This window comes from Chionomys nivalis, chromosome 22, assembly GCF_950005125.1.
Source record: "Chionomys nivalis chromosome 22, mChiNiv1.1, whole genome shotgun sequence".
Lineage (NCBI taxonomy): Eukaryota > Metazoa > Chordata > Mammalia > Rodentia > Cricetidae > Chionomys > Chionomys nivalis.
Genome location: NC_080107.1, coordinates 6,753,663 through 6,779,567, shown reverse-complemented (window position 1 = coordinate 6,779,567; position 25,905 = coordinate 6,753,663). Strand labels below are relative to the sequence as shown.

At 42.7% G+C, this 25,905-nt stretch overlaps 1 protein-coding gene across 3 annotated transcripts in view; it reads right to left on the bottom strand.

Moving 5' to 3' along the window:
• Positions 1–25,905, bottom strand: part of Ccdc141 (coiled-coil domain containing 141) — a 141,587-nt gene that overhangs the window by 27,079 nt on the left and 88,603 nt on the right. For all 3 annotated transcript variants that reach the window (XM_057755593.1, XM_057755595.1, XM_057755594.1), the window contains exons 9-17: positions 23,618–23,759; positions 22,254–22,373; positions 18,416–18,607; positions 13,746–13,925; positions 9,560–9,739; positions 8,805–8,930; positions 6,892–7,080; positions 5,758–5,937; positions 3,705–3,854 (exon numbers count right to left, since the gene is read on the bottom strand). In XM_057755593.1, the coding sequence (XP_057611576.1) occupies positions 3,705–3,854; positions 5,758–5,937; positions 6,892–7,080; positions 8,805–8,930; positions 9,560–9,739; positions 13,746–13,925; positions 18,416–18,607; positions 22,254–22,373; positions 23,618–23,759 (1,459 nt within the window). The remainder of the gene's footprint in view (positions 1–3,704; positions 3,855–5,757; positions 5,938–6,891; positions 7,081–8,804; positions 8,931–9,559; positions 9,740–13,745; positions 13,926–18,415; positions 18,608–22,253; positions 22,374–23,617; positions 23,760–25,905) is intronic.

Below are 25,905 nucleotides of genomic sequence, written 5' to 3'. Positions count from 1 at the left end.
GACAATTTAGTATTTTTTAAAGAGCAAGTTTGGATTACAAATCTGAACAATGAATATTGTCTGTGTTTTTCCACAGTGATGGCCCCACAAGGTGGTTTGTTCTCTATGCAAACTTTTCTGTGTTCTTCCCTTCCATGATGACTAGCTTTGCTCATTCTGCCGAACAATGGTAAGTGGTTTTCTTTACCCTGCTGTGTATGGGCTTGTAAAAGCCCCGATTCCTAATTATAATCTCTTGCTTCTTATCAGTTTGTGTGCTGGCTCTCAGATGGCAAATCATCCAAACTGACAACAGAATTTGGGGGATTCATGCCTGACTTATGGAATATATATGCTAAATCCTTTCCTTCTTAACCTCTGATAGAAAAGATGATGCTATCCTCAAAGAGACTTTCCAGGGTAATGCAACATAATTGTCTGGAAACTTCTGCATGGAAAACTTAGTTTGAGAAAATGGATACCAGCCTGATCCTGTCATCACTATTCTTCCCAGAAAAGCCATTGTTGGTGACACAAAATCTGAGCCCTTAAGTTATAAATCTCTATCATCCTCATGTAAATGAGATGTTATTTTTATTTTTGGTCAGCTTGCAAGAAGAAAAAACATGTGACTACTAGCATACTACCTTTCTAAATGTAGCTATAAACAGTTCCTCAGCACTGCAATACAGTTGTGGAAATTTCTAGAATGTTTTGTGTGTTAATGATATATTCACATGGCCAGGCAAGAAAAGACAATGCTATTGAGCAGTTATGCATAAAAAGGTATCCTTGCATGAAACGGGTAGGAAAGATGCTTCAAAATCTGGCAGTTTGATTGGCTGTGTATCTCATGGGTAAATGTGTAGAAAACGCGTTTTTCAAAAATTCACCATGCATAACAACATGCAAAGATAATGAAACACAAAAGGCATGGTTGCCTGTCTTTAAAGAACGTCACATCCTATTTTTAAATCGCTTTCAGAGCAGCTGCCATTCCATTGCCTTAAGGCACAAAGTCCTCCCGTAAGGACCCAAGTGAAGAGCAGAGCGCTAAGCTAGTTCCAGCAAAGTCAAGAGAAGCAAACCAAGTGTGGCAGCTCTTTCTCACATCTCGTAATAGAGGTATGGAAGACCTTACCAGAAATGGTCGAATGAGACTACAATGACTGATTGCTCACTCTGGAAAAGCACACACCAAGCACTCTCGGGTTCAGATGAGTCTTGGCTCAAAGTTGACCCCCAAAGACTCTAGACAGACATTCTGTAGTCTTCTAGGGCACTGTTAATATGAGTCTGTCTCTCTCTCACACACACCTTCCTTTTCTCATATGAAAAATGAAGATGAAAAGCCAGATGTTCTCCAAGTCTATTGCAACTCAGTGTCTGAGACTAAAACTATGTTTTGCAATCAACTTTAAAAATTAAATGTTAAGCACGGTCTAGTTGCCTGGCAAAATGTTACTCACTAGTTTATAACAGAAAAAAAAAAAAACCTTAACACCCTGCATGTCAGTTTTTGTTGCTTGTTTTGGAATGGGGTCTTATGTAGCCCACGCTGACCTTGAGCTTGCTCTGCAACCTAGCCTGGCCTTGAACTCCTACTCTCCCTGTTACCTCCCCAGTGCTGGGAAACAGGCCTGTGGTACCTTGCCTGGCTTCACTTCATTTTGTATAGTTCTCTAGATATCTGTGTCTAGACAAACAATAGATTTAGATGCCAAATGTTGCCACCATGGAACCATCAACTGGGTTCTCTCTCCTCACTGCAGTTCAGAGTAGAGTAAGGTATGTCTACATTTTATTTTACTAAGGGGCTCCCACTAATTTGGTGTTTGTAAAATCCAGCACATGGATGCTACACTTCAACATGCCTGTCACGTCACTACCAAAACAAGCAAACAAACAGGAAAAATAAAAGTAAAAAAGACCCAAGTTTTTCAAGGTCTTTCAAATATCAAAGTATAGCCTAAAAATTAATTAGATTACAAGCAGAAGCAAGGAAGAATGACACTTCTCTTAGTAACTAAGACTATGGTCAAGTGAGACCTGATTTCTAAACCAAACCCGTGTGTATCTGCTTGCTCATTCCTGAGGTGGTACAGACAATCACGGACTGTCCCTACTATGGCTGGTAGGGTCATCTGTCAACTGGGCTGGCTCCAAGTGCAAGTTCATCATGAGGTTGTCCCCATAAATAGAAGTGTTGGAAGGGCTTGGGCAGGGGAACCCAGCCTCATAAATGCCACAGCTTGTGGGGGCCATGGAAACCCAGTTAAGCGGGACTGGGAACACATTAGTCTGTGCCATTGGTGTTCTCTGTAGGTGCAGGGTTGCTCCATCTCTGCAGGAAGGGATGTTTGGGCAAAGCAAGGAAGGAAAAATGATGAGAAGAAAGATGAAGGAGGTGGAAGAGAGGAAAAGGAGACAGAAATTTTAGAGATAGATCATTTTTTAAAATGGCCACAGATCTTTTATAGCCCTGGGAGAACAAAAAATTGTGATTGATTCTTGAACAAGAGACCTAGGGGAGTACACACCGTAGCACAGGGACCCGGGAGATGCTGTCCCCGTGTAGAGGGCAGACTGCAGGGTGGATCCACCAGAATGTGATCCAGACCAAGAAGAAAGAGTGTACAGTGCTGGACGGCACTGCTGATGTGAAAGCCATGCCAGCTGCTTCTCCCTGACTCCGCCCACTGGACCGGATCCCAGCAGTCCCTCCTGATCTCCTCTTGCCTTCTTTCTCATGCTCCCTCTCGCCCCCGTCTGTGATCTGCAGGAAGGGCAGGTGCTCCAGCACAGGCCACCGTTAAAGCTTAATTACCCACCCTTTAACCTGCGAGTTAATGAATCTCAGAACCCGGTGGACCCAGATTAAGCAGGCTGGGCACAAAGTAAAAGTTCAAAAACTTTAGTTAGCTGCTTTTTCCTTCAGCCATTTTCATACTGGACTCAAAGGTTTCACTCCCAAGGGAGACAGACATGGAACTGTCATGGACTTGATGTGTTTTCCCTAGAGGAAGCCCATGGGTGGAAGACCGTTATGCTCAGCACTAGACAATCAGCACACATGGCATGAATGAAAAGTTTAACTGGGGGCTTAATACCTGTCACAGCTGAGAACAGTTGATGGCGGGAAAGAGAAATTGCGTCCCTGGGGATGTAGGGCGATGGAAGGCCCCTTCTCTCTTTTCTTTTTCTCTAGTTCTTTTGCCAGAAAAGCCACCTGTTCACACCAACATGAAGCGAGGCAACTTGACTTTGGAAAAATATCCCGTGGTCTCTGAAGCAAAGAGCCTGCTCCCTGTCCTTACCACCTCCTTCACCCTGAGTCAATGCTACTTAAATAGAACATCAGCCGACTAGAGCAAGCTACCACACAAGGCTCTGCTACCCTGTCTTGTGTGCCCTGAAAAAGCTGTGTCCACTCAAGCAGGATGAAACACACACACACACACACCATGGAAAAAAATAAGTCCCAAACCCTCAATCTAATATCTGAGGGTTTTCTATGCATGGGCATTATCCTGACTTCAATATATTTGGGAGTTTGAAGTTGATTTAAACTTTGGGCACCCCAAGGCTCCTCGGAGACTAAAAGGGCATGGGTAAGAATGTTCTGATTCTGTGTATGTGTGTGCATCCATGTGCAAGTATGCATGCATATTCATAGATACTGAGACACACGCTTTGGGCTCAGTGTGTCCTTTTGCTAAGCCCACCTCATTGATCTCCTCTCGGGTGGTGCAGAACTCCAAGCTGCAGGACAGGACCCTTTCGTACTCTTTGGCGCTGGCACTCCACTCCCTGCTATCCAATTCAAGGGCCTCCAGCTGTTGCTGCAGGTTCTTTGCAGAAATATTAGAGCAGTTCTGGAAATGAATGGTGTGGAAATAACAAGAGGAAGCTGTGAAACGGACACTGACCACATAGCATTTGCCTGTATCATGATGCTCACAGATTGCTCTGAGAGACATATAGGGTCCTAATTTATTTTACACTAAACGTATTCAAATATAATTATTTTAGAAAGAAGCCAGAAATTCAACATTATGGAACAGACATTTCCATTCTTGAATCTCATCATCATCCCCAACTCCTCAGAGACGCCATTCATGATAAGGTCTAATTTTTACTTCGAAAAGCATAAAATATGCATGAGGAACATTCTGCTTCGGCGCTGTAATTTTCTCGTCAACTCGAGTTTCACCCCAGGTTCATTAAGCTCCAGTCTCTGTCTAGCACTGAGGGGATGCTGGCACCAAGGCCAGAGAGGGCTAGAGACCAATTTACGTTATTTGTGCAAAGTGAGCTCCTCTTTTCTTTTTACTTTAAAAAATAAACTCACAAATGTAATCAAACCCCTTAGAAAACCCTGACGCTGGCAAAAGTGGACTCTATTAAAAGCAACAAATACTCATATTCTGTCTTTTACTTACTTAAAGTGTAGACTCTAGGCTCGCCACGTAACATGTAGCCTGGCAGGTATCTTAAATGAACTTTAAAATGACAGTGGATCTGTGGTTCTTATTAATAATGAAGAAAACATAACCTTTCCACCCTCAAAGCATGACCTGGAGAATTTTTAAAGCACCAGAGTTCTTTTAGACTCCCCTGTGGAAATCCGGCCAGCGGTCTACAGCGGACACAACAACCATTGCCCGAACCCGGGTCAGAAGCAGAGGGCCTGCATGGATGACTACCTAGTATCTCTGGGCTTCAGCTTCTTCCTCTATACAATGGGGCTGCTGGTCTGGCAAGACTCTGGAACCCAGTGGTCTTCAGGCTCTGTATCCCAAAGCACCATTGTATAGTAGAGATGTGGTATGAACCATAACTGAACAACTTCCAATAGTCTCACTGAAGCTGGGTGGTGGCACACCTTTAATCCCAGCACTTGGAAGGCAGAGGCAGGCAGATCTCTGTGAGGCCAGCCTACTTAGTCCACAGAGCGAGTTCTAGGACCGGCTCCAAAGTCACACAAAGAAACCCTGTCTCAAAAAAATTTTAAAAAAGTAGCAAAACCAATAGTTTCATTGAGAAATAAATAAGAAATAAAATTAACCCTCATAACGTAGTTAACCATGTGTGTCCAAATACTGTCCTTTACAACATATCTAATATAAAAGCGTTAAGATCTTTTTGATCATACATCTTTGAAATCTAATGTATATATCATACTTTGTATGTTTCTCAGTTGTGGTTAATTTCTCTCAGAAATACTTGATCTAGTTTTAAATTTCTCAAACTGTAGTTTCTGAGGTAGACTCACACGCCCATGTAGTTTCTGAACATACGGAGAAGCTTCCAACAATGGCGTTGAACATCAGCTTTTACAGTGTAATTTACTTCAAATTAAAGTGAGAAGTTTAGGTTCTTAGTTGCCTTAGATGCATTTCAAATGCAGAAACCTAATGTCCATCTGAGATCATGGCTCCATTTTAAATTCACATGAGAATAATATGTATCAAATACGGTTTTATGCTCAGATTTTCTCCTTAGATTTTATTCGTTTGTTAACAGTGGTGGAAACTTGGAGATCATAAGCACTCCGATAATTGCATGTCTTCTTAAATCTAACATACTGGGGCTAGGGGACGGCATAATAACACTGCACTTGGTTAGCACGTGCGAGGGTCTGGGCTCAATGGCCAGCACCACACACAAAAGCCTCAATTCAGATTTAACATGTACTAAACAATCTGCCTGCTTCTTTCACCCTATAGCCCATGTGGCCGTGAGAGGGAGGCGGCAGGGATGCCACTGGATACTCACCGGCTGTTGAACGGATGAAATGATGTCCACTCCCAGGGAAAGGGCCAGCCGACCGAGATGCTCTACATAGGCCCGCCTTTCCTGAGCACGGTCCAGTCGCATCTGGACCTCCTTAGAACCTTCCAGTTCTGTGGGCTGCGCATGAAGCTCCAGTTCCTTCGATTTGATGAAATGCATCAGCTGAAATTCAGAACATTAGCACTTAGCCCGCTTTTTCCAAAGCCTGTTTTCTGTAGGGCTTTTCTGTGTTGACATGCTCCCCAGCCCTTCCTGAACCATCAGTCCTATGGAAACAGACACACGCTGCTGTCCTATGAACCCAATAGGATTACTGTAATCAGTTAACATCCTAAGTTCTACAAAAGAGGGAAATATGTTTCGGGACCATAATTCCAAACTTTAATAAGATCTTGGTCTGTGATTTAAGGAAACTCAAAAAACTATTTTAAAAAGGACTTCCCTATTAATATGTATGAATATAGCTTGCCCATGTCTGTGTATCAAATGCATAGCTACTCAGAGGCCAGAAGAGGGTGCTGGAGTCTCTGACCTGGCACTAGAGATGGTTCTGAGCAGCCGTGAAATAACCAATAAATGGTATTTATTGAGTCCTCTCTGTTGACAGGCTCTTGAGATGAAAAATAAAATAAAAAAGAAAGAACTTGGTTTTGATCACCTTGCCTCCCAAGAGCTAACGTTTGAGTTGGGAAGATAAAATCTAGTTTCAAAAAAAAGCAGTCCTGCTGGAGAACTGCTAGATGTAAGGACTAGCGATTGCTGTGGGGATTTAGAAGAAAGAATCACCGTGAGGGAGGCAGGGTGGGGGTTGTTGCTGGAAGGAGGCATGAGGTTTATTCTAACAAAGAGAAAAGAAGCATTCGCTAGGAAATGTCAAGTTGAAAGCCGAGGCGTAGATGTAGGAAAACATGTGCCATGCTCACAGAAGGAGAAGAGCACAGCCTGGCTGGAGCACGAAGCAGGATGGCGGTCCAGGGGGAGAAAAATTAGCCGCCAGGGTGGATAAACCTCTTACACTAAGACAAGCAATTTGGTTTTCATTTATTGCATAATAATAACATCTGAATTTAATCTTGTAAAATCCTGCAGCCTTCGGACAACCATCGTAAGACTTACTTCGTCCTTGACTTGGTGGAACTGGATTGTCTTGTATAGGATTTCCTCGTAATCCCGGATTCGCGCTCTCTGCCTCTCGTGGAGATGGATCAAGTCCCTCAGTTGGTCAGACTTCTCCTTCAGAGGGGCTCCCTGACCACTTAACACTTCCCATTCTTTCAGGATATGCTGAACCTCATCATACAGTTGCTGAAAGGCATCAAAGAGAAGCTTTGAGTTTTTATTGGACAGTGGAGAATCTGATTATCTAAATAATGAACCATTCTCTCGTTTGTTAACAAATGCTTAGGAGCCTCCTCAAAACCTAGAGTCTGTGCTTAATGATGGAGACATCAAGACGCATTGTTCCATTCTTCTCAGAACTTTATAACATCATGGTAGGGGAAAGGCAGGTGTTTCAAAGACAGATGGTAAAATGTAAAGCCATGTGTGTCTATGATATACCAAATGTTACTGGGCTTCAGCTAAGTAAATATACTTCTTCTGATATTTAATATAGTGTAGGATTGTGCAGTATGGTAAGGACGCGGAGAAGATGAGTATAAAAATACACCAGGGGAATTACGTGTGCTCTGTAATCAAAGAATGATCAGAAGGAGCCACAGCTAAACGACACACAAGATACGCGCCTTCAAAGCATGCATGCCATACTCCACAAAGAGCCACCACACGGAGAAGGGATAAACTGCCTTCCCTTTCAGTCCCCACGGCTCGGACATCCCATATAGGAATCCCCACCCTCGAGGAGAGCTGGCAAAGGGCAGATTGCTTAAGGAGACTTCTACTGCTATCCCAGGAGCGGATTCTCATATCAAAGGAAAAAGTAAAGGAAATGCTGTAGGAGATAATTTTCACAAGACTGACTTGCATTAGACGGCCAAGTTCAAATCAAGTATATGGACCCCAAATAGATGGCACACATCATGATGACAGACGACAAAGCTATGTAACCTTAGCCATGGATCCTAATTAAGAACTCATGCATACATACAAATACACACCAAAAGATAAGTAGGTGTACCACACAGGATATAGCAAATTGGGCTAGCTGATACTTAATAAGAGTTGGAATAGGAGCGTTTGTTGTCGATAGTGATGATATATATATGTATGCAGAGTACAGTGATTGTATTTCATGTATGTCTTGTCTTAACAGAACCTACAATTAGATATTTCCCACAGGAATCTCAAAACCTCTAACTCTGGAATTCCCTAAAGCAAATACATATTAAGTGGTAACAGATAGATGCATCTTAGTTTTTCAGCAAAACCCCCAAATCCAATAGTGTATGCTTTTGAGTCAGGACTTGAAAGGTGGAGAAAAAAGGGTCAAGAGTTCAAGGTCACCCTTGGCTACTTAACAAGTTTGATGTCAGCCTAGGCCACCTAAGACTCTGTCTCAATAAATAAATAAATAAATAAATAAATAAATAAATAAATAAATAAATAAATAAACAACCGAGTCCACAGAGGGCGCTCCTACAGTCAACCAGCCATGGCAGTTGTGTCCAGGAGTGGCAGGGACACAGAGTGGAGGCTCTGGAGACAAGAAGGGAGTGTGGTAGGAGCTGGGATGCTGGTGTGTGGCAGCGGTGACAGCCCAGTGATGTGGGGACCAATGACAACAGAGTTTCTAGGTTAGAGGTTACCGATCTTGTTCTGAGATGTTGTAATTTAAAACACTCCCTAAGTCAGGAACTGTGTAAAATGAAAATATATTCAGGATTCAGTATGTCTGGGTATCATCAAATATAAAATACAAACATTTATAGGGGAACAGTAAGAAAATATGTTGTTACAAGGGGTTTTTAGATCAAAAAGGGTACTTTTTTAGAAGAAGAAGGAAGCTTATTGGATCTGGGGAGTTGGGAACGATTTTCCATTCACCCAAACCCACGCATTGGCATCTTCACCTGGAGCTGGGGCTTCATGGCATTCCACCTTCTTCGCAGATCCGACATCGTCTGGAGGCTCCCTCCAAGGTCAAGGGCAGAGACGGGCATAAGAACTTCGTGGAGAAGTTTTACGTTGTGAGTAGTCTAAAACAGACATTGACAACTATAAACGTGTTTCCGACCATTTAGCAATGTGGTCACTTCGGTGGTGACATGGTGTGCCGTGAAGCTTTTGACCCCCTGCAAACTCTGACCTCACCAGTGAGGTCACACAAGGCCCTTCCTTTCCTGTGAAATTTTTGTTGTTCTTTTTCACACCATGGTAACATACAACAAACTGCACAATTTTTACCATTGTTCACCATGGTAACATATAACAAATTGCACAGTTGTTACCATCGCTAAGTGTACAATGAAGTGTCATCAAGACATATACATTACTGAGCAGCTGCCAGCACCATCGGCCTACAGACTGCTCTTATCCACCTGTACTGATCCTGTTAAGCAATACCCCACCCATTCCCTCTACCCCTCTTGCATCCCTGGGGAGCGTCCATTCTGACCTTCATCTCTATGAATTTGACTCCATGCTTGCAAATGAGCAGAACCACACAATTTGTGTCTTCTGGTGTTGGGTGGCTTGCATCAGAATTTACTCTTTGAAAGGCATTCCTTTTTGTCTGTTGTTTTTGGTGCTAAGGTTCACACCCGGAGCTTTATGTATGCCAGGAGACCAGTCTACCCGCCAGCCAGTGCCCAGCCTGCCCTCTTACCTTTTTCAGTTTCTCTTTGAAGGTCTCCCACTGCTGCCCCACAGGTTTGCCTCCGCTGGCTTTGAGGTACCATGCCATTCGAAGACGGCTGAGCTCTTCCCTTCCGGCTGTTTGCTTTTCCACAGTGTTCTTCATGACACACATTTCATCTTTAGCATTGAATATCTCATTCTCTTTTGCCTGTTGAATTAATAATCCATGTAATAGCTTTCTGTCCTAAGAGACACATTTTTCTTTTGCATTCAGCTATTTTAGGTGGCAAGTGCTTTATCACACCAGGGCAGGATACAGTTTAGAGAGATAAGCCTGGTCTCGTGTGCAGAGGCACAGTTGTGGTTAGACCTATATTCTCTGCTTGCACATCACCAGCAAGATCTTTAAAGACCTCATTAGTATTTTAGTGGTCTAGGAGGGCATCTAATAATAAAATGATAAACTCTGCCACTGTGATTTATAAAATATAATAAATTATTAAAGACATTAGACAACTACAGTGGGAAAAACTATACTACATATTTATATATGGCATAAATAAGGTTGGAATAGCTTTGATATATTATTAAGAAGCTATTAAAGTATAGAATATTATTCAATGTAATATTAGCTGGGAATTGTGTTTTATAGAAGACAACTACAGTCACTAGCGTACAGTGGTCTGAAAAGGTCTAGAAAAGACAGGCTCTAAGACTTGTTGAGGGTTAGCTAGCAGGATACAAGAAGTGATTCTGTATTCAGTGGAGTTGGTGTTTTGTCCACTCCAGGAGATCAACCATTTGCCTTTAGTCTCTTTAGTAAATCTGTTCTCCTTTTACTTCAGTATACCACATGGAAAACTGTGTGGTCATGCAGTCTAAAGAAGGCATTAAATTACCCATTTGCTTTAAATGTATATTCAGTCCTGTACTGTTCTCTGATCTCTTGCTGTTATTTGGTTTTTTGTTTTTTGGTTTTTTTTTTTTTTTTTGATGCCTTGGTAGCAAGAAGGCTAACACTCGACAGAATTCTCAGTTTCCTCCACTGCAAACTAATAAGCTGGCAAGTCCATTTGCCAGAATTCTGGCTAAAGTCAATTAATCTGATTCAGATGAACTTTATATTGAAAAAAAAACCACCAATTTCAAGCTTCTAAATACCAGTTACAGAAACACACCCAACTTGACAGAAAGAGCCAGCTTCAATCTTTCTACTGTAACCAAGCCCCTCACCACACATCATTGTGCACTCACCAAACTGCCACTGTGCAGACAGGGAGAGGAAAAGCATCCTTGTCTGCAATTTCACCTACCAGGATGTCAATACATCAGTGAAGTTAATTATTATGTAGACTTAATATTTTATTAATAAAGAACTTATCACTCGACTACTGAAAGGCTAACAATGATGAATTGAAGACACAAGACTATCAAGAAGCTGTGGGAAGATATGAGCTATCTCCAGGAACAATTATGAATTGGGATTGCATAGTAGCCTGCTCATTTGGGCCTAGATTCAAGATATGAGTTTGGCCGGGCGGTGGTGGCACACGCCTTTAATCCCAGCACTCGGGAGGCAGAGACAGGCGGATCTCTGTGAGTTCGAGACCAGCCTGGTCTACAAGAGCTAGTTCCAGGACAGGCTCCAAAACCACAGAGAAACCCTGTCTCAAAAAACCAAAAAAAAAAAAAAAAAAAAAAAAAAAAAAAAAAGATATGAGTTTGGATCCATTTCTTACTGCAACCCATCCCACAAGAAGATAACACTACTTGATTATTTATACAGGAGTGACACCTAACACTTGCTAAGAATTCAACAGCTTAGATAAAAGACAGGGTTGCAGATCAAAAGGCAAGAGGAAAAAGGCAAGAGGAAAAACCTCTAGATGCAGGTGACAGAGGTAACTCTGGTACACGCTAAACACCCTAGATTAATATGGCCCAAGACAGCTTTAATGTGAAGGAAAACATCAACAACTCTATCTCATTTTAGACCACCTGGCATTTCCAGAATTGAAAGGATTTCTAAGATTCAGCAATTAAATGATGACACAAAAATACAGTTTGCAAATGACTTAATTCCCTTGTAATGTAATTTAAATCACCTAAGCTAGAGATGAAGGGAGTTATACTAAGAGAAGCAAATACGTAGAAACATGGAAAAATTGCTTGACAATATTTTTCTGGTGTTTAAGAAGGGCGGTATCTAATTAATAACTATTTAATGAATGTTTTGGTTCTATACAGGCTGATCACGAATGTTCTTCAAACAACAAAAGTTAAAACCAAGAAAAAAAGACGACTGTAGGTCAAACAGAGGAGGGGGTTAAAACCCGAATCTGCCAAGTGAGTTCATCCTTAAACATCTACAGAAAGAAGGTTTAGAATAATAGAGAAAGGGAAATGGCCTGATTCTCAAATGAGGGCCACTCGGTATCAGATTGATAAGTTTCACACGGACAGTCAGGGTGGTTAGATTCTGCTCACAGAGCACTCGAGAAGAATGCCTCAATTGCTCGACTCGGAGGAGTTGGGCCAAACCATGGTTAAGTGTCTTATAGAGTATGTGGGAGTAAGCCCTTCGGGTATCTTAATGAGGAAGTTTCTCATTATGAAACTCTCTCTCTCTCTCTCTCTCTCTCTCTCTCTCTCTCTCTCTCTCTCTCTCTGTGTGTGTGTGTGTGTGTGTGTGTGTGTGTACAGTGGTGATTAGGGTAAGATATACTGGAAGCATTAATGGCTGCTTTTTTTTATTTTAACTGTTAATCGATAGATTACTTCAGGAATTAGGATGTCAATCTTCCTTTCAGACATTTTTGCTAAAGAAGTAATTACAGGTATCAAGGAATGGCTTGTGATAAATCTACAGAATGAAACCCAAGAGAAACAGTTAATAGAGTAGACAGACCCAAATTAGCTTAGCAGGATGAATCGTAGGCTAAGGCCGAAGGAAATCAGGCGAGAAACACACAGGCAATGTCTTTATGGAAAAGCTAAAGAGCTGGCATAGAGAGCCCTGGCCAGACTGGACCTAGGATTAAGGTCATGTAAGTGGCAGTGGCTCACCACTCTATTTAGAGAACAGCGAGGAGAGATCATTGCTTAAAGTGTTAGCCCCTCGTGTTTCAACTACAAGAAAACATCCTGGTTGGTTGTAGTTCAGCTTCTGATTCCATTTCATGAATGGCTTTAGCAAGTAGAAAATTTTGGCAAAGCAGATCAGCCTGAAGGAAGAAATTAAAGTACACCATAAATGATAAGCATGTAAATATCCAGTTGTAGGAAAGACTCATGTTAAACATAGCAAGGGCTTTCAATGTTGGGGAGAATTTCGTATGCAAGAGAAATTACCTACAAATGGTTTTGTGCCTGTATTGCTACAGAGGCTCGAAACCAGAGATGACGATTGACTTAGTTAAGATTTTAAAAACGTTCTTTTTTTTTTTGGTTTTTCGAGACAGGGTTTCTCTGTGGTTTTGGAACGCTAGCATTTTCCCAAACAATAAAATGAGCTGTTTCATTGGGGAAATTCGTGTGGTTCTGAGGGGGAGTGAAGTAGTCTTGCTGTGAGAATTCTGTAGGCAACTTCAGGAGGATGAGCGACTGCATAAAGATCCTAAGATACTTTGCTTATTTAACTCAGGGCAACTAGGGCTTAGGGGGTGCCGAGGGGGATAATAGAACACAGTGTGAACACAGAGGGAGGGAACCCTGGAGTGAAGAGGCTGTGGGGGGCGGGGCAGCAGGAAGAACATAAGGTTAGAGGCAGTTTTATGTAAATAAAATCAATCTTTGGAAACCTACTCTTTTGCAAGCTAATTAAAAATTATAATGTAAAAAAGAGGATCTGTTAAAATGAGAAGAAATTCTCTAGAACAAAGATTTATCACAGTTATTCTCTTTGGTCCCTGGGAATTTTGTAAAGACCTTGCTGTCAACAATGTAACTCAGGACTTTGGGACATACTTCTGAGGACTCTATATGCGGCATTTGAATCAGAAAAACTAGAATGGCCTTCCTGTGATATGAGGGCTCCGCGACCGCAAGGCTTATAAATGTTGGGCTTCAGAACAAGTCTAGCGTGAGTGAAGCTGAAAAGACCTCCCTGTGCCAGCAGGTCCGACTAATGGACAAGTTGAACTTTTGAATGTACGATTTTGACTTTGAGGAATAAGATCTACAAAAGGCATTGGCTCACTTAGTGTTATTCTCACCATATTTACTAAGTTAAGGAACTCAAGTCCTAAGTCCTGGGTCACAAAACTCTTCTTTAAAAACAACTGCCATCTCCTCTCAGCAGAGTTGGACCAGTACTTGACGTCAGCATTGTTTTCATCGGTCGGAGGGACTTTGGTCAGATAAAATGCCTTTAGTCTCTGAAGCTGCTCCTCCACCTGAAACAAGGAGGAGGAAGATGAGAGCAAAGAAATTTTTTAAGTAGAAAGAACACAGATTCCATTTGAATTCTGTATAAAATTAAGCGGAAACTACACTTTTAGCATTCCTTAAATAAATTTTGACTATTTTCAGGTTACTGAAAAACATGGAAATCTGCTTCAGTAACCAACAGACAGGACTTCTGCTGGGTGGCAAAGTGAGCTGATAAGTTTATTGCCAATCAGAAATATTTATTGTACCACAGATTATTTTTATGTACATTTTACAATTAGAATAATTTATTTCAGAGATCAAGCGGCTGCTTTGTTTAAAACTGAGTTTTATAATAAAAAAGCACTAATAAAGCCGGGTGGTGGCGGCGCAAGCCTTTAATCCCAGTACTCCGGAGACAGAGGCAGGTGGATCTCTGTGAGTTCAAGGTCAGCCTGGTCTACAAGAGCTAGTTCCAGGACAGGCTCTAAAACTACAGCAAAACCCTGTCTCAAAAAAAAAAAAAAAAAAAAAAAAATCAAGGAATACATATCAGGAAAAAAAAATAATTCAGCAGAAGGCAATTTGTACTCAGCGTATTATGATTCATTCATTTTAATGTAATATTTTTATTAATTATTTGAGAATGTAATATGATGTGTTTGAATCATATTCACCACCTACTTCTCTAAGTTTCCCAGATCCAGCTCCACCCTCCTCTCTCCCTCCTCAGTTCTTTTCCTCATCTTTGCTTTATAAATATATTCACCAGAGTCCAATTAGTGATACTCATATCTACTCATGGGCATGGAACCAACCAACAGAACACGGTCAATCTACCAGCTACGCCCTTAAAGGAACCTGACTCAGGGATATAGAGATGGCTCAGTGGTTAAGAACAATGGCTGCTCTTCCACAGGACTCAAGTCCAATTCCCAGCACTCATGAGGCAGCTCCCATTTACCTGTAGCTCCAGCTATAGCGGATCTTATGCCTTCTCTGACCTCCACAGATAACAAGAATACAGGACATACACAGGGGATGCACGCAAGTAAAACACCCATACACATACATCGAAATACAATGCAATGCAATGCAATATAATACAATACAATACAGTAATAATAAGAAAAAAGAAAACTGACTCTTCCCCCACCCCAGTAGCCATCAGCTATCAATAGCTCCTCAGAGGTAGGAGCTCATGAGCCCTCCCTCATCCTCCATGCTAGAACACTGACTGGCTTGCTTTTGTGCAGGTAACCCCAGTACTGCGTTCACAGTGCGGTGGTCCTGCTATGCCCAGAGGACGCTATTCTCCTGCTGTCCTCCCTGGCCCCTGGCCATTACACTCTCTCCTCACTCTTTGTGCCTCGATAGGGGGTGGGTGAAGTATACACCCATTTGCGGCTGAGCACATTACTGTACGATTTGATTTTACAATTTGATTTCATGGTGAACCAAAGTGAAAGGGTATTAATAAGGACAACTTTTCTGTGGGCACATTAATTTTAAATACCTTCATGAGCTAATCTTATTAAGACATACTACTTTGCCTCCCTAGAACTATATTTTAGCATTTGCTAACCAATGTTAGCAGGACTCAATTATTTTAAATTACTCTCCTGAGCAGAGTTAATACACAATCAAATGTGTAACTATAGATTAATAAGTAATGGGGTGATATAGAGTTAGCAGAAAGCATTTGGAACTAATTTGTATGCTTTTTGAATAATATTTAATGACTAATAAGATAAGATTGGTGGAAGTTAAGAAAGCCATGGAAACATGGTATGAAATCTGAGGCACTAGGCACTAAACTTTGAAGATTTTAAGATGATTCTCAGGACTTAGGACAGCCTGCACTAGCTCAGGGTCAGGGGTTCTTTTCTGATTTCCATATTTTTTCTTGCCTTATTGATACCTGTCTCCTAAGCATATACCATCGTTTCCTGATCTTTCTTCTTCTATTTATCCCTAGTGAACCACATCAAAGGCTGTCTGTCCATGGAGGAATCTAAGATACCTTACTAAGAAGTGTTCATTTCCTTGGAGACCAAAGTTAGTTCTGTAAGAAGAAGACCAGTAAGCAACTGTTAGATCAAAGACAGGCCTATGTACACACAAGCGCGCTGCGTTATAAGGACAGGGAAGGCACAATAACTCCATGGAAGCACAGAAAAATTTCCCAGCACATGACATCTGGTCTGTCCCTTCCTAGGGTAAGAGGGAAAGGAGAAGGTCTCCGATGGAAGGAACTGGGGTAAAAGCCCAAGTGTGGAAGTCTTGGCTGCATCAGGTAAGATGCATGCCATAGGCGTGGATAGAGAGTGGATTGTTCAGCTGGCCGGCAAGGAGTCCAGAAAGACGTTCGTCCTGGGATATGGCTGAGCAGGAGTTTCATCTTGCTTTCTACTGTAACCAACAGAACAGTGGCCAGTGATGAAGGCTTGGACTAGGGAAACCCCAGAGCAAACTGGAAGAAAGGGGTGCAGAAATCTCTGAGGCTGTCTCAATAGACATAAGAGAGTGTGGCCTTGGAAACAGGAACAGGAAGGGTGACGGAAGCCGCCATGTTTGACTAGCCACCTGATGATGTACGCCTAACTTCAAATGACAGAGGAACAGATTTGGTGAGAACAAGACTCTAACTATAGACTAAGCCTAGAAAGAAGCAATGAGGAAGGCAGATTTGAGAGCTAGACTTCAAAGAAGACAGGCTACCCAGGGAGAGACTTAATGAGCAGGGCTAGGTAGGGCTGTGCCACTATACTGTCGCTATGGTGGGGGATGGGTGAATACATCAGTAAGTTGAGAAGGAAGTCAAGATTGTGAGCCTCACCTGTCTTGTTTCCCACAGTGTTTGAATTCCAAAGATGCCAGATGAGATTTGGGGATGGAAACTGAGAATCACCAAGCAATATAAGCCAAGTAGGGAGCACAAGGGGCACCCAGTGGAGAGAGAGAGAGAGAGAGAGAGAGAGAGAGAGAGAGAGAGAGAGAGAGAGAGAGAGAGATCCATAAATTATTAGTGACCACACCAATCCTCAGAACTCTCTGCTTTTCTGGAAGAGTGCCTGGAAGCGTCCACAAACAAGCTGAGTAGAGCATTGGACTAGCCAAGCGTCAGGAGTTGGCAGGATTCATACGGGGTGAAGGACAGGGAGTTGGTTTATGAGAGCATAATGGGAATGAGAAACCAAGAACTGATGAGAAAAAAAGAAAAGGCCAGAGGTACAGGTAAGTGACAGCTGGGAGCAGCGTCAGGACTAGGATGGAAAGCTCAATCAGGTAAGGCGAGACGGAGAGGGGGAAGACAGAGGGACATGTGGCGTTTTTAGGAAGTATCGTTATAAAGCTAAGCTCCATTTCCGCAGAGGATCTCAGACCCAAATGCCAGAGTGGGACGAGGAAGGAGGCCTTAACGCGATACTAAGTGGGCACAATTTTGGCTGTGATGATGCAGAGAACGAGCATTTGCTTTGTAGCTGCTCTAATGTCAAGGATGGGTTAGGGTGGAGCACTGTTAGGATGGTGGCAGGAAGAGGGGATGAGGGCATTAGGAAGGCAGAAGTGAGACAGCAGAAGCCAAGCAGGCTACCTAACTTTAGACAGCTGGACTCCGGAGTGGACCTGGCTCCCATTAACACAGTGTCTGTAACCCTACACAGAAGAGTTATCTGCATTCATACACGGTTCCCTGGAACCAGAACTAAGTGGGGAGCAGCTTCAGACTTCCCCGTGGCTGACGCTACCCTCAAGAAACTTTCCTCTGAGAGTGGCAATCTCAGCGTGCTGGAGGGAATAGTAGAGATTATCAGAGGCATGTCAACGTGAAGCTTCGGGCACTTGGTGGCAACATTAAAGTCATCCAGGCATCAAACAAGATAGCTTCTAGAATGAATCAGCTGCCTGTATCTTCCTGTTCTGTTTATTTTAAATGACCCATGCCTCGGTCCTGGAGAGATGGCTCAGCAGTCGAGAGCATATGTTGCTCTTACAGAGGATCTGAGTTTGGTATCCATCACCGACACCAAGTAGCTCACAATCCCCTATAACTCCAGATCCAGGGAATCTGGAACCTTCCTTTTACCTCTGTGGGCACCGCCCTCACATCCACACAAACCACACACTCACATATATACATAATTAATAATAATAACAAAATACCTTTTAACTGCTCTACTACAGTCAGTATTCAAAAAGATCTATGACCTAAATGATGAGCATTTTCACAATAATTTTGATCTTTATTTAAGATATTGTAAGTGTCTATAAGGGTGCTCATAACACGTTATAATATATTATTTATACAGACCTATTTATATTATTCTAGGAAAGATTACCTACTCTTTGGGATTTTGCATGTTGCCTTGAAGAATAAGGGATACATAAGTAAGTACAGGCATTGGCAGAGACACAAACTCTCCAGCTGGGTGGACTTTCTATGCCCACAGAAAACAGAAAGATGGGCAGAGGCCAGGCCATCTTGCTGAAGCGGGTCAACATTACACCATACCTCTTCTGATGACTTTCGAAATGCCACATAAGTTTGTAGGACTCGTGACCTGTAACTGATGCTTCGACCAAGTGTGCTTAATTCTTCTTCTAGGCATTTCGCTTTAAAAGAAAGCAGTGCCCCTTCGTCGAGTTCAAGTTCATTTTTCTCTGCCATGATTTCCGCAGCTGCTTCTAATGTGTGTGCTGTCTCCTAGGGAAGCAGAGCGGACAGGGTCAGGAGCCGACAGGGGAATTGTGAACATCACATTCCATTACCCTTCGGCACATCCATCTATTACGGTTATTAATTGAACTTGTAGTGAGAATTTCCTCAATCAGAGAAAGGCACAACTTTCAGAATTCCAAATAGGAAGGAACAAAGGGCACTGGAAACTGAAAACCCTCTTCAGTCCTCCTTCGGCTCTGGTAAAAGCTGAAAGCCTCAAGTGGTTAAGGCAGAGGCCTGTTGCCCTGGGGTTCAGAGAATCAGGACCCGGTAGCCAGTTTCCAGTTCCTGAGCTGTGTTATTACTTTCCTCGGCCCTTGGAGGAGCTCTTGAACTCTTCTGCAAGCCTGGTTCACAGCGTTTGAACTTTCAGCTCCAGCTTTTACTTCCTCCCTGCCTCTGGGTTTCTCGGGAGTTTTCAACTTTCTTAGCTACAGCAATTCCACCATTGGTATTGCTGTGGAACTCTTGGCTGACTTATTACAACTTGGACTGAGGCCGGGCCTTCAGCCTCTAGGCCCTCTCTGAACCTCTTCAATTCCACCACTTCTCTGCTGCTGTTGCTGCCTCTGCCACCGATGCTAGAAGGCCCAGTGGACTAACCTGCTCATTATACATTATTCTAGCCTGTTCTACCCATAATATAGACCACTAGCAAACCGAGAGATCTCTCAGGAAAGGCATTTCTTATGGCCTACTGTTGCAGCACGGGCACATCATGAGGGAGGGAAGCCCCTCAGACTAAGTCCACCATGGCCACCAACAGCCTGTTGGCACGGGAAGGAAAGGGACGTGGCATGTTGGTGCTTGGACTTTGATGTCATCAGTGACAGCCTGGATATGTATGCTTTCCTGTTCCACCAACCACAGCTTCTACAAGGACCAATCACAAGCCTCCTATAGGTAGAGCCTCCCAAGCTTTCTGCTGAGTCTCTAGGAGAGGTCCTTTTCTTCCTTAATGAGAACTGCTATTGCCAGGCTCAGAAACAACAAGAGGCTGGGGGAGTAGGGTGAGGTAAAGAGTCCTTCGGGAAGCTCTGGGTAGGGCCATCGGGAGAGCACCGTTCAAGAGAGGTTGTTGTGGTGATGGTAGAGCTGGACCAGCAGTGCCTCTCAACCGTCCTGATGCTGCGACCCCTCAATACAGTTCCTCGTGCTGTGGTGACCTCAACCATAAAATTATTTTTATTGCTACTTCATAACTATAATTTTGCTACCGTTACGAACCATACTGTAAACATCTGATATGCAGGATATCTGATATATGATCCCTAAGAAAGGGTCGTTTGACCCCTCAGAGAGGTCACAGACCCACAGGCTGAGAACTACTGGTCTGCAGCCAGGTGTCCAGAAGCGGAAGTCAGTGGCATTAGCCACAGTCCCGACTGCTGTGTTCCTGGTGTATCTGTTTTCCTCAAGGTATTCACGAAGGGCTCGATGCAGCCAAGACTTCATGATGGCCATTTAGTCAGTAGCCAAAAGAAGAGCTGTTCAGCTGACAGCTCCCCCAGTCAAGGTGGTAGGCCTCAAGAAGGGCCTGACAGCACCTGTCAATCAAAGGCTTAAACTGGCCGGGTCCCCAGTAGCTTAGCCTATTTGAGGGGAAAGTAAACAATAAAAGTTGCTTCCAATAAAGACCTGTCATAACATTAGCATCCTTAATGGGATCTAACAGCGCTCGCTCAACTCCTAGCTAATTGTCCTTAGGGGAGAACCAGTCCTTCTGATCCCTCTCAATACATTACTTGCATATCTATTCTGATGGTGTATAAACAAACTTATTACTGCCAGTCACATAAAAGCGCGCACATGTAATTATGTGCATCACATAATGCTTGCTAACTACGTTGCTGCTTAGTATATTTACTATACGGTATTTTTATTGTTAGAGCGTTCTTCTACACATATGAAAAATGTGCTGTAAAAGAGTAGCCTGCTTGTGCTGGCTGCAGCTTCATACACAGTCTTGACATTTCTCTGCTGCATCGAGGAACCCTGTCTAGTGGCTGACCTGTTCTGCCCATGGCTGTGCAGGTGCACACCGTGATGTGGGCACAACAACGGCTGAGTCACACAAGAACACATTTATTTCTCCGAGCATCTCCGCATCGTCAAGTGGTACATGACTAAGAGCCACAGAAAGAGCCCTGGAAAATTTCCTGAGAACAAGCGAGGAACCCAGAAGAATTAACGAGGAATTCCGTGCTATCCTTGGATACCTTCCCTAGTTAGTGCTTAATATGCTTTTCAGGGACTGTATGGAATCGCATTGGCAAGCCCTGTGCTGTGACAACGCTCTGCAAAACAAAAAGGAGCATGGGATGTCTCGAGTTCTCTCGTGGGCTTCTAAATTGAAAAGGGGAATGCTGCCAGAGCCAGACATGGCTTAAATATTTCAAATGATTTTTTTCTAAATCCCATTCTAAAAAGAAGAAAAGGAAAACAGGGGTGTCTGTCTGCAGGGAGGCCACCATTCAGAGAGAGGTCTGTGGAAACAGGGGTGTCTGTCTGCAGTGAGGCCACTGCTCCCAGAGAGGTCTGTGGAAACAGGGGTGTCTGTCTGCAGTGAGACCACTGTTCCCAGAGAGGTCTGTGGAAACAGGGGTGTCTGTCTGCAGTGAGGCCACTGTGCAGAGGGAGGCCTTCTGTGGAAACCTGAATATACAGGGCTTCTCCTGCTGAAGCAGGTGAGCGTGAGCTGGGGGAAGTCACTCACTTTTCTAATTCTTCAGGCAAACTGTGGGTTGTAACCCTTTCGCAGATGTCATATGTCAGATATCCTGCATCCTATATTTACATTACAATTCATAACAGCAACAATAATACTACAGCTATGAAGTATCAACAAAGATAATTTATGGTGGGGGTCACCACAGCATGAGGAACTGTAGTAAAGGGTGGCAGCATAAGAAGGTAGAGAACCGGCCGGGCGGTGGTGGTGCACACCTTTAATCCCAGCACTCCAGAGGCAGAGGCAGGCGGATCTCTGTGAGTTCAAGGCCAGCCTGGTCTACAAGAGCTAGTTTCAGGACAGGCTCCAAAGTCACAGAGAAACCCTGTCTCAAAAAAACAAACCAAAAAAAAAAAAAAAAAAAAAAAGGAAGGTAGAGAACCATTGCTCTAGCAGGAATCATGGACTTTAAGCCTCAAGGACAGAAGCAGAATGGGAGATACTGCCAGTTGGGGGCAGGGCACTCAGTGTCTGAAAATGGAGGGTAAAACAAGGCTGTGGTTTTGATGTCTCATCAGAGGGTACAGTGACAATTATCATTTCTGGATATTCGCCTGTATGACTTGTTCTTCAGAAAACTGCAAGTAGTCTTAAAGAAGAGCTTTCCCTGTCTCGACTGGCACCTAGGAAGAGTTGCTAGCACCTCCCAAGCAAGAAACAGATGCCAGATAATTACCTGAAACCACTGTTGCAAAGAGTATAAATACACTAATAAATGGACACAAAAGTACAAACCATTTAGAGGCACACAATACTGTGTGGTTTTCTATGCCATTATCAATTCTGCATTAACTCAGAATTGCTACTCTCAAGGGAGCTGAGATTAAGCTCCATAACTTTGAATATTATTTTAAAATAATTATTTATAACATTGTGATCCTAATAATAACTTTCAATTACCTTGGCTTGGATATTTAATTCCAGATATTTATTCAGAATCTTCTCTGATTCAGAAGGGCTGGAACCAACAACCAGTGTGTTAGAAAGAACTGACCTGATTTCCTGAATTGACATTTCCACCTTGAGGAAGAGAGAATATATTAAAGTCTTAATAATATATACTTATGTATAGGTATGTACATATAATAAAATATTATTTCATACATTGCCATTGCATTTTAAGTGTGTATTAATTTTGAACTAAAATAGCTTTAAATATTAAAGAATTTCATATCTTGATAATGCCCATCTTCATGTGATGCTATATTTGTGACATTCGAGAATACATTCTTTTATTAACAGCAATGACTGTGAACTATCATCCATACACATCTTTGAAGAGCTTTTCTGTATTACCTACAAAAGATGATAATGCAATATATTGGCAGAGATGAATTCATCTCTAGGTTGAATTAGACCAGTTTGCTGTCTGATCTGAGCAAGCATTCTAAGTAAGGGGTAAGAATACCCTACAGGCTGTCGTGTTTGAGGCTGAGGAGCTCTGGAAAACACCTTGTCCAGATGCTAGTGAAAGCAGGGACCTACTCGAATCATTTCACTGTTGAACTGAGGGAACTGTGATTTGATCTTTAGTTCATAAGAACCAAAGGCTAAGGAGACCCAGCAAGGGCTTCATTCCACTCAATTTGCTTGCTTCATCCCCTTGCTTTCTGGAGAATGCACTTTCCACAGCTAGGAAGATAAAAAGCTACAGGTATTTAAATTCCTGCTGGGCTTTCTACCATCACTGAACCAGCTTGACTCTCAAGCTATGCCACCAGAGGGCATGAAATAAAAGGGTCCCATGGGAAGCTACTCCATCCCTCTGCAGAGAGGAGTCTCCCACGAATGCTTGTATGCGGATGACTATGCCTCTTGCATCGGTTTTGTTCAATAAGTATGAGGATGACAATTTTTTTTCCCCAGAAACACAAAACCCATAATTGCTGATAACTATCCATCTGTCTGAAGTTTTCCTGTTCAGCTGTGCCATGACCATGACAGCTAGTGTGGGACTGTACCTAGAGTCATGGAAAACAAGGTCCCTCCTGTCAGTGCATGTTTGATGGGGCTAACACAACTATGGAGTGTATGTAACTTTGTACATATACACATTCAGGACTGGGGAGGCAGATTACATTAGACGTTCATTATTGACAACCTGGGGCAGAGGTTGATGAGCAACCATGTGTTCAGTTCTAAGACCTACTGTGTGATATAGAGGAAGTCTGAGGAGACACACGGCACCCTCCCCACTGTGCTCACAGTTTGACACCATCCATGAACACCAAAGAAAAGGTTGACATTTTATTTTATGAAACTACCTTCCTTAGGGCGCCTTCCACGGACGCTGCTAATTGTTGCTTCTTAAGAGCATACTCCTTGTGCGCTGTACACTGTTCACCGAGACGGTCCACATGCTTCTGAATGCACCCCATCATCTCCTGGATACCTGTCACCTGAGAGCTGAATAGAACATGCCAGGTGTTAGTTTGCTTGACCTCGACCTAGAAGCCCTGACAAGAGGGGACATTTGAAACCAGATGTGCTCTTTCGGGTGCAGTGGGTTGGTCCAAGCTACTGCTTTAGGATAACGGAAGTTAAATAGTTATCCTCCTGGCACAGCAGGCAGCAAAGTCAGAGTACGTTCCCTTGTTTCAAGTCAGTCCATCCCGGGGGAAGGATGAATTATGGCTTCTGTGACAGGTCTAATCTTTTTAAAGGTTTGCTTTTAATATTTCTGTAAGGTACTTCAAGAATCTTAGGGTAAATGGCACAGTGTGTTTACCAAGTTTTCCTGGGGGTATCATTTAAAAGCTTCATTTATTTCAAGATGCTCTTTGAATAGAAATGTGAATCAGCCAATTAACAGAGCATTTGCTAACCCAATAGGGTAAAATATTTATATATTTTGTTCTCAGTGATTATGAATGCTCAAGGCTATATTCACTAGATAAAAACCTAGTTATCACTAGCAATTAGGTATCAAACACACTCATCCATATTTGATGTCTCACATGATCATCTTTCTAACTTGCGTTGACCTAGGAGACGAAGGAGGCAGGAGGGCTGACAATGGCACGCCTTTCTGCCCAGCTTTGAGTTGGACTCCAATCGCTCCCGTCTGTCACGGGCTTCCTCACCATTTCCAAGATACACAAGCATGTTGGCAAAGCAGGAATACTATGCACAGAGTGAACACTTCTAAATTGTTCAGTCTGTTCCTAACACAGTACCTTGCCCCCTATCTTAGAAATATGTCTCTCCACTCATGTGAGCCTGATAACTCTTTATCCTGAAATGTTTTGGGGTGAAGGGGGACCTGGGGGTATTTTTGTGTTTGTTGACATGTTTGTTAGATCTTGGAGCTAGGTCCAGATTTCAAGAATTTGATCTTAACAATTAATTTGAGTCAGTAAAAATACATTGAAATAATAATAAAATAAGGACAAGCTCAGAAATAACCGAGGGGCACAGTAAGGTCGCTGGAATGATCATAAGGATGCTTCTAAAGTGAGGTCCACTTCCATGTGTCCTGTAGGTACATCGAGGGTCCCAGACAAGCATCATTGTGAAACATGATATGAAACCACTATGCAAAATACTGTTCCTGGTATGTAAGGTCCCGGGAACACTCAGAACAAATAGTTTTATATCTAAATACTCAAAATCAGTGAAGAAGATAATAAAAACATCAGGATATTTGTAGAAATAATTCTGACAGAAACCCATGCATCCTGTAAAAGCCGTATCCTGGCAATATGAGTTATTTTAACTAAGATTTAGGCTAAGGTGTAAGCGCTAAAAAGGTCTGTCAAGTCCAGCTGTCCTATAGTAACACGATCCGAGTTTTCTAAAGCATATTGAAATCTAGAGTGGGAAAGAGAGACAGCGATCATGAGGCACCATGGAAGAACACAGAGGAAAAGGTAATGGAAGGAAGAGGTAGACATGGAGAGAGGACAGACTGTGAGAAGAGGCAGAAAGCGCCATGGCAATTGGAAAGTTATTGGTAAAATTTAGAAATTTAAAGTAGAATTTGAAAAAAAGAACTGCATCAACCAAGGTGAAGGATGCTGACTTCTACTTCCGGGTCACCAAGTGGCTCCCCACCCCCAGCCCCAACATGCATCCTGCAGTCATTACAGTTAGGCATTCTTGTCCTCCAACTATGAAATTTGAATCTGCTACTTCCTGGGCGGCAACGGTCCTCAGTAAACAATCCCAGCAAAGAAGATACTAGGCACACTGCTTTTTGGTTCCTAGCCAGCTTGTGTGTGTGTGTGTGTATTATGGTGTGTACAAATTTGTACAAATGTAATGGTTTTAGTTTTTTCCCCAGTAACATGCCCCATCACAGACTGAGAGAAGCAATATTTGAACATTTGAGCCTGGGTATCTGATCTTTTAGGTCTTGAGTCAATTTTTTTTTCTATCTTCCTGCATTTTTTTCTGAGTGTGTAGGACACGACATAGCACACAGTGGAGCATTTTGCCCCCTGACTTTCTTTCGTCGACTGCTGCTGACTTGCATACAAATAGACTGACTGGTTGGTTGGCAAGCTTCTTCTGAAGTTGGTAGCTTTCTTTACCTAAAAGCCACGTCTGCATG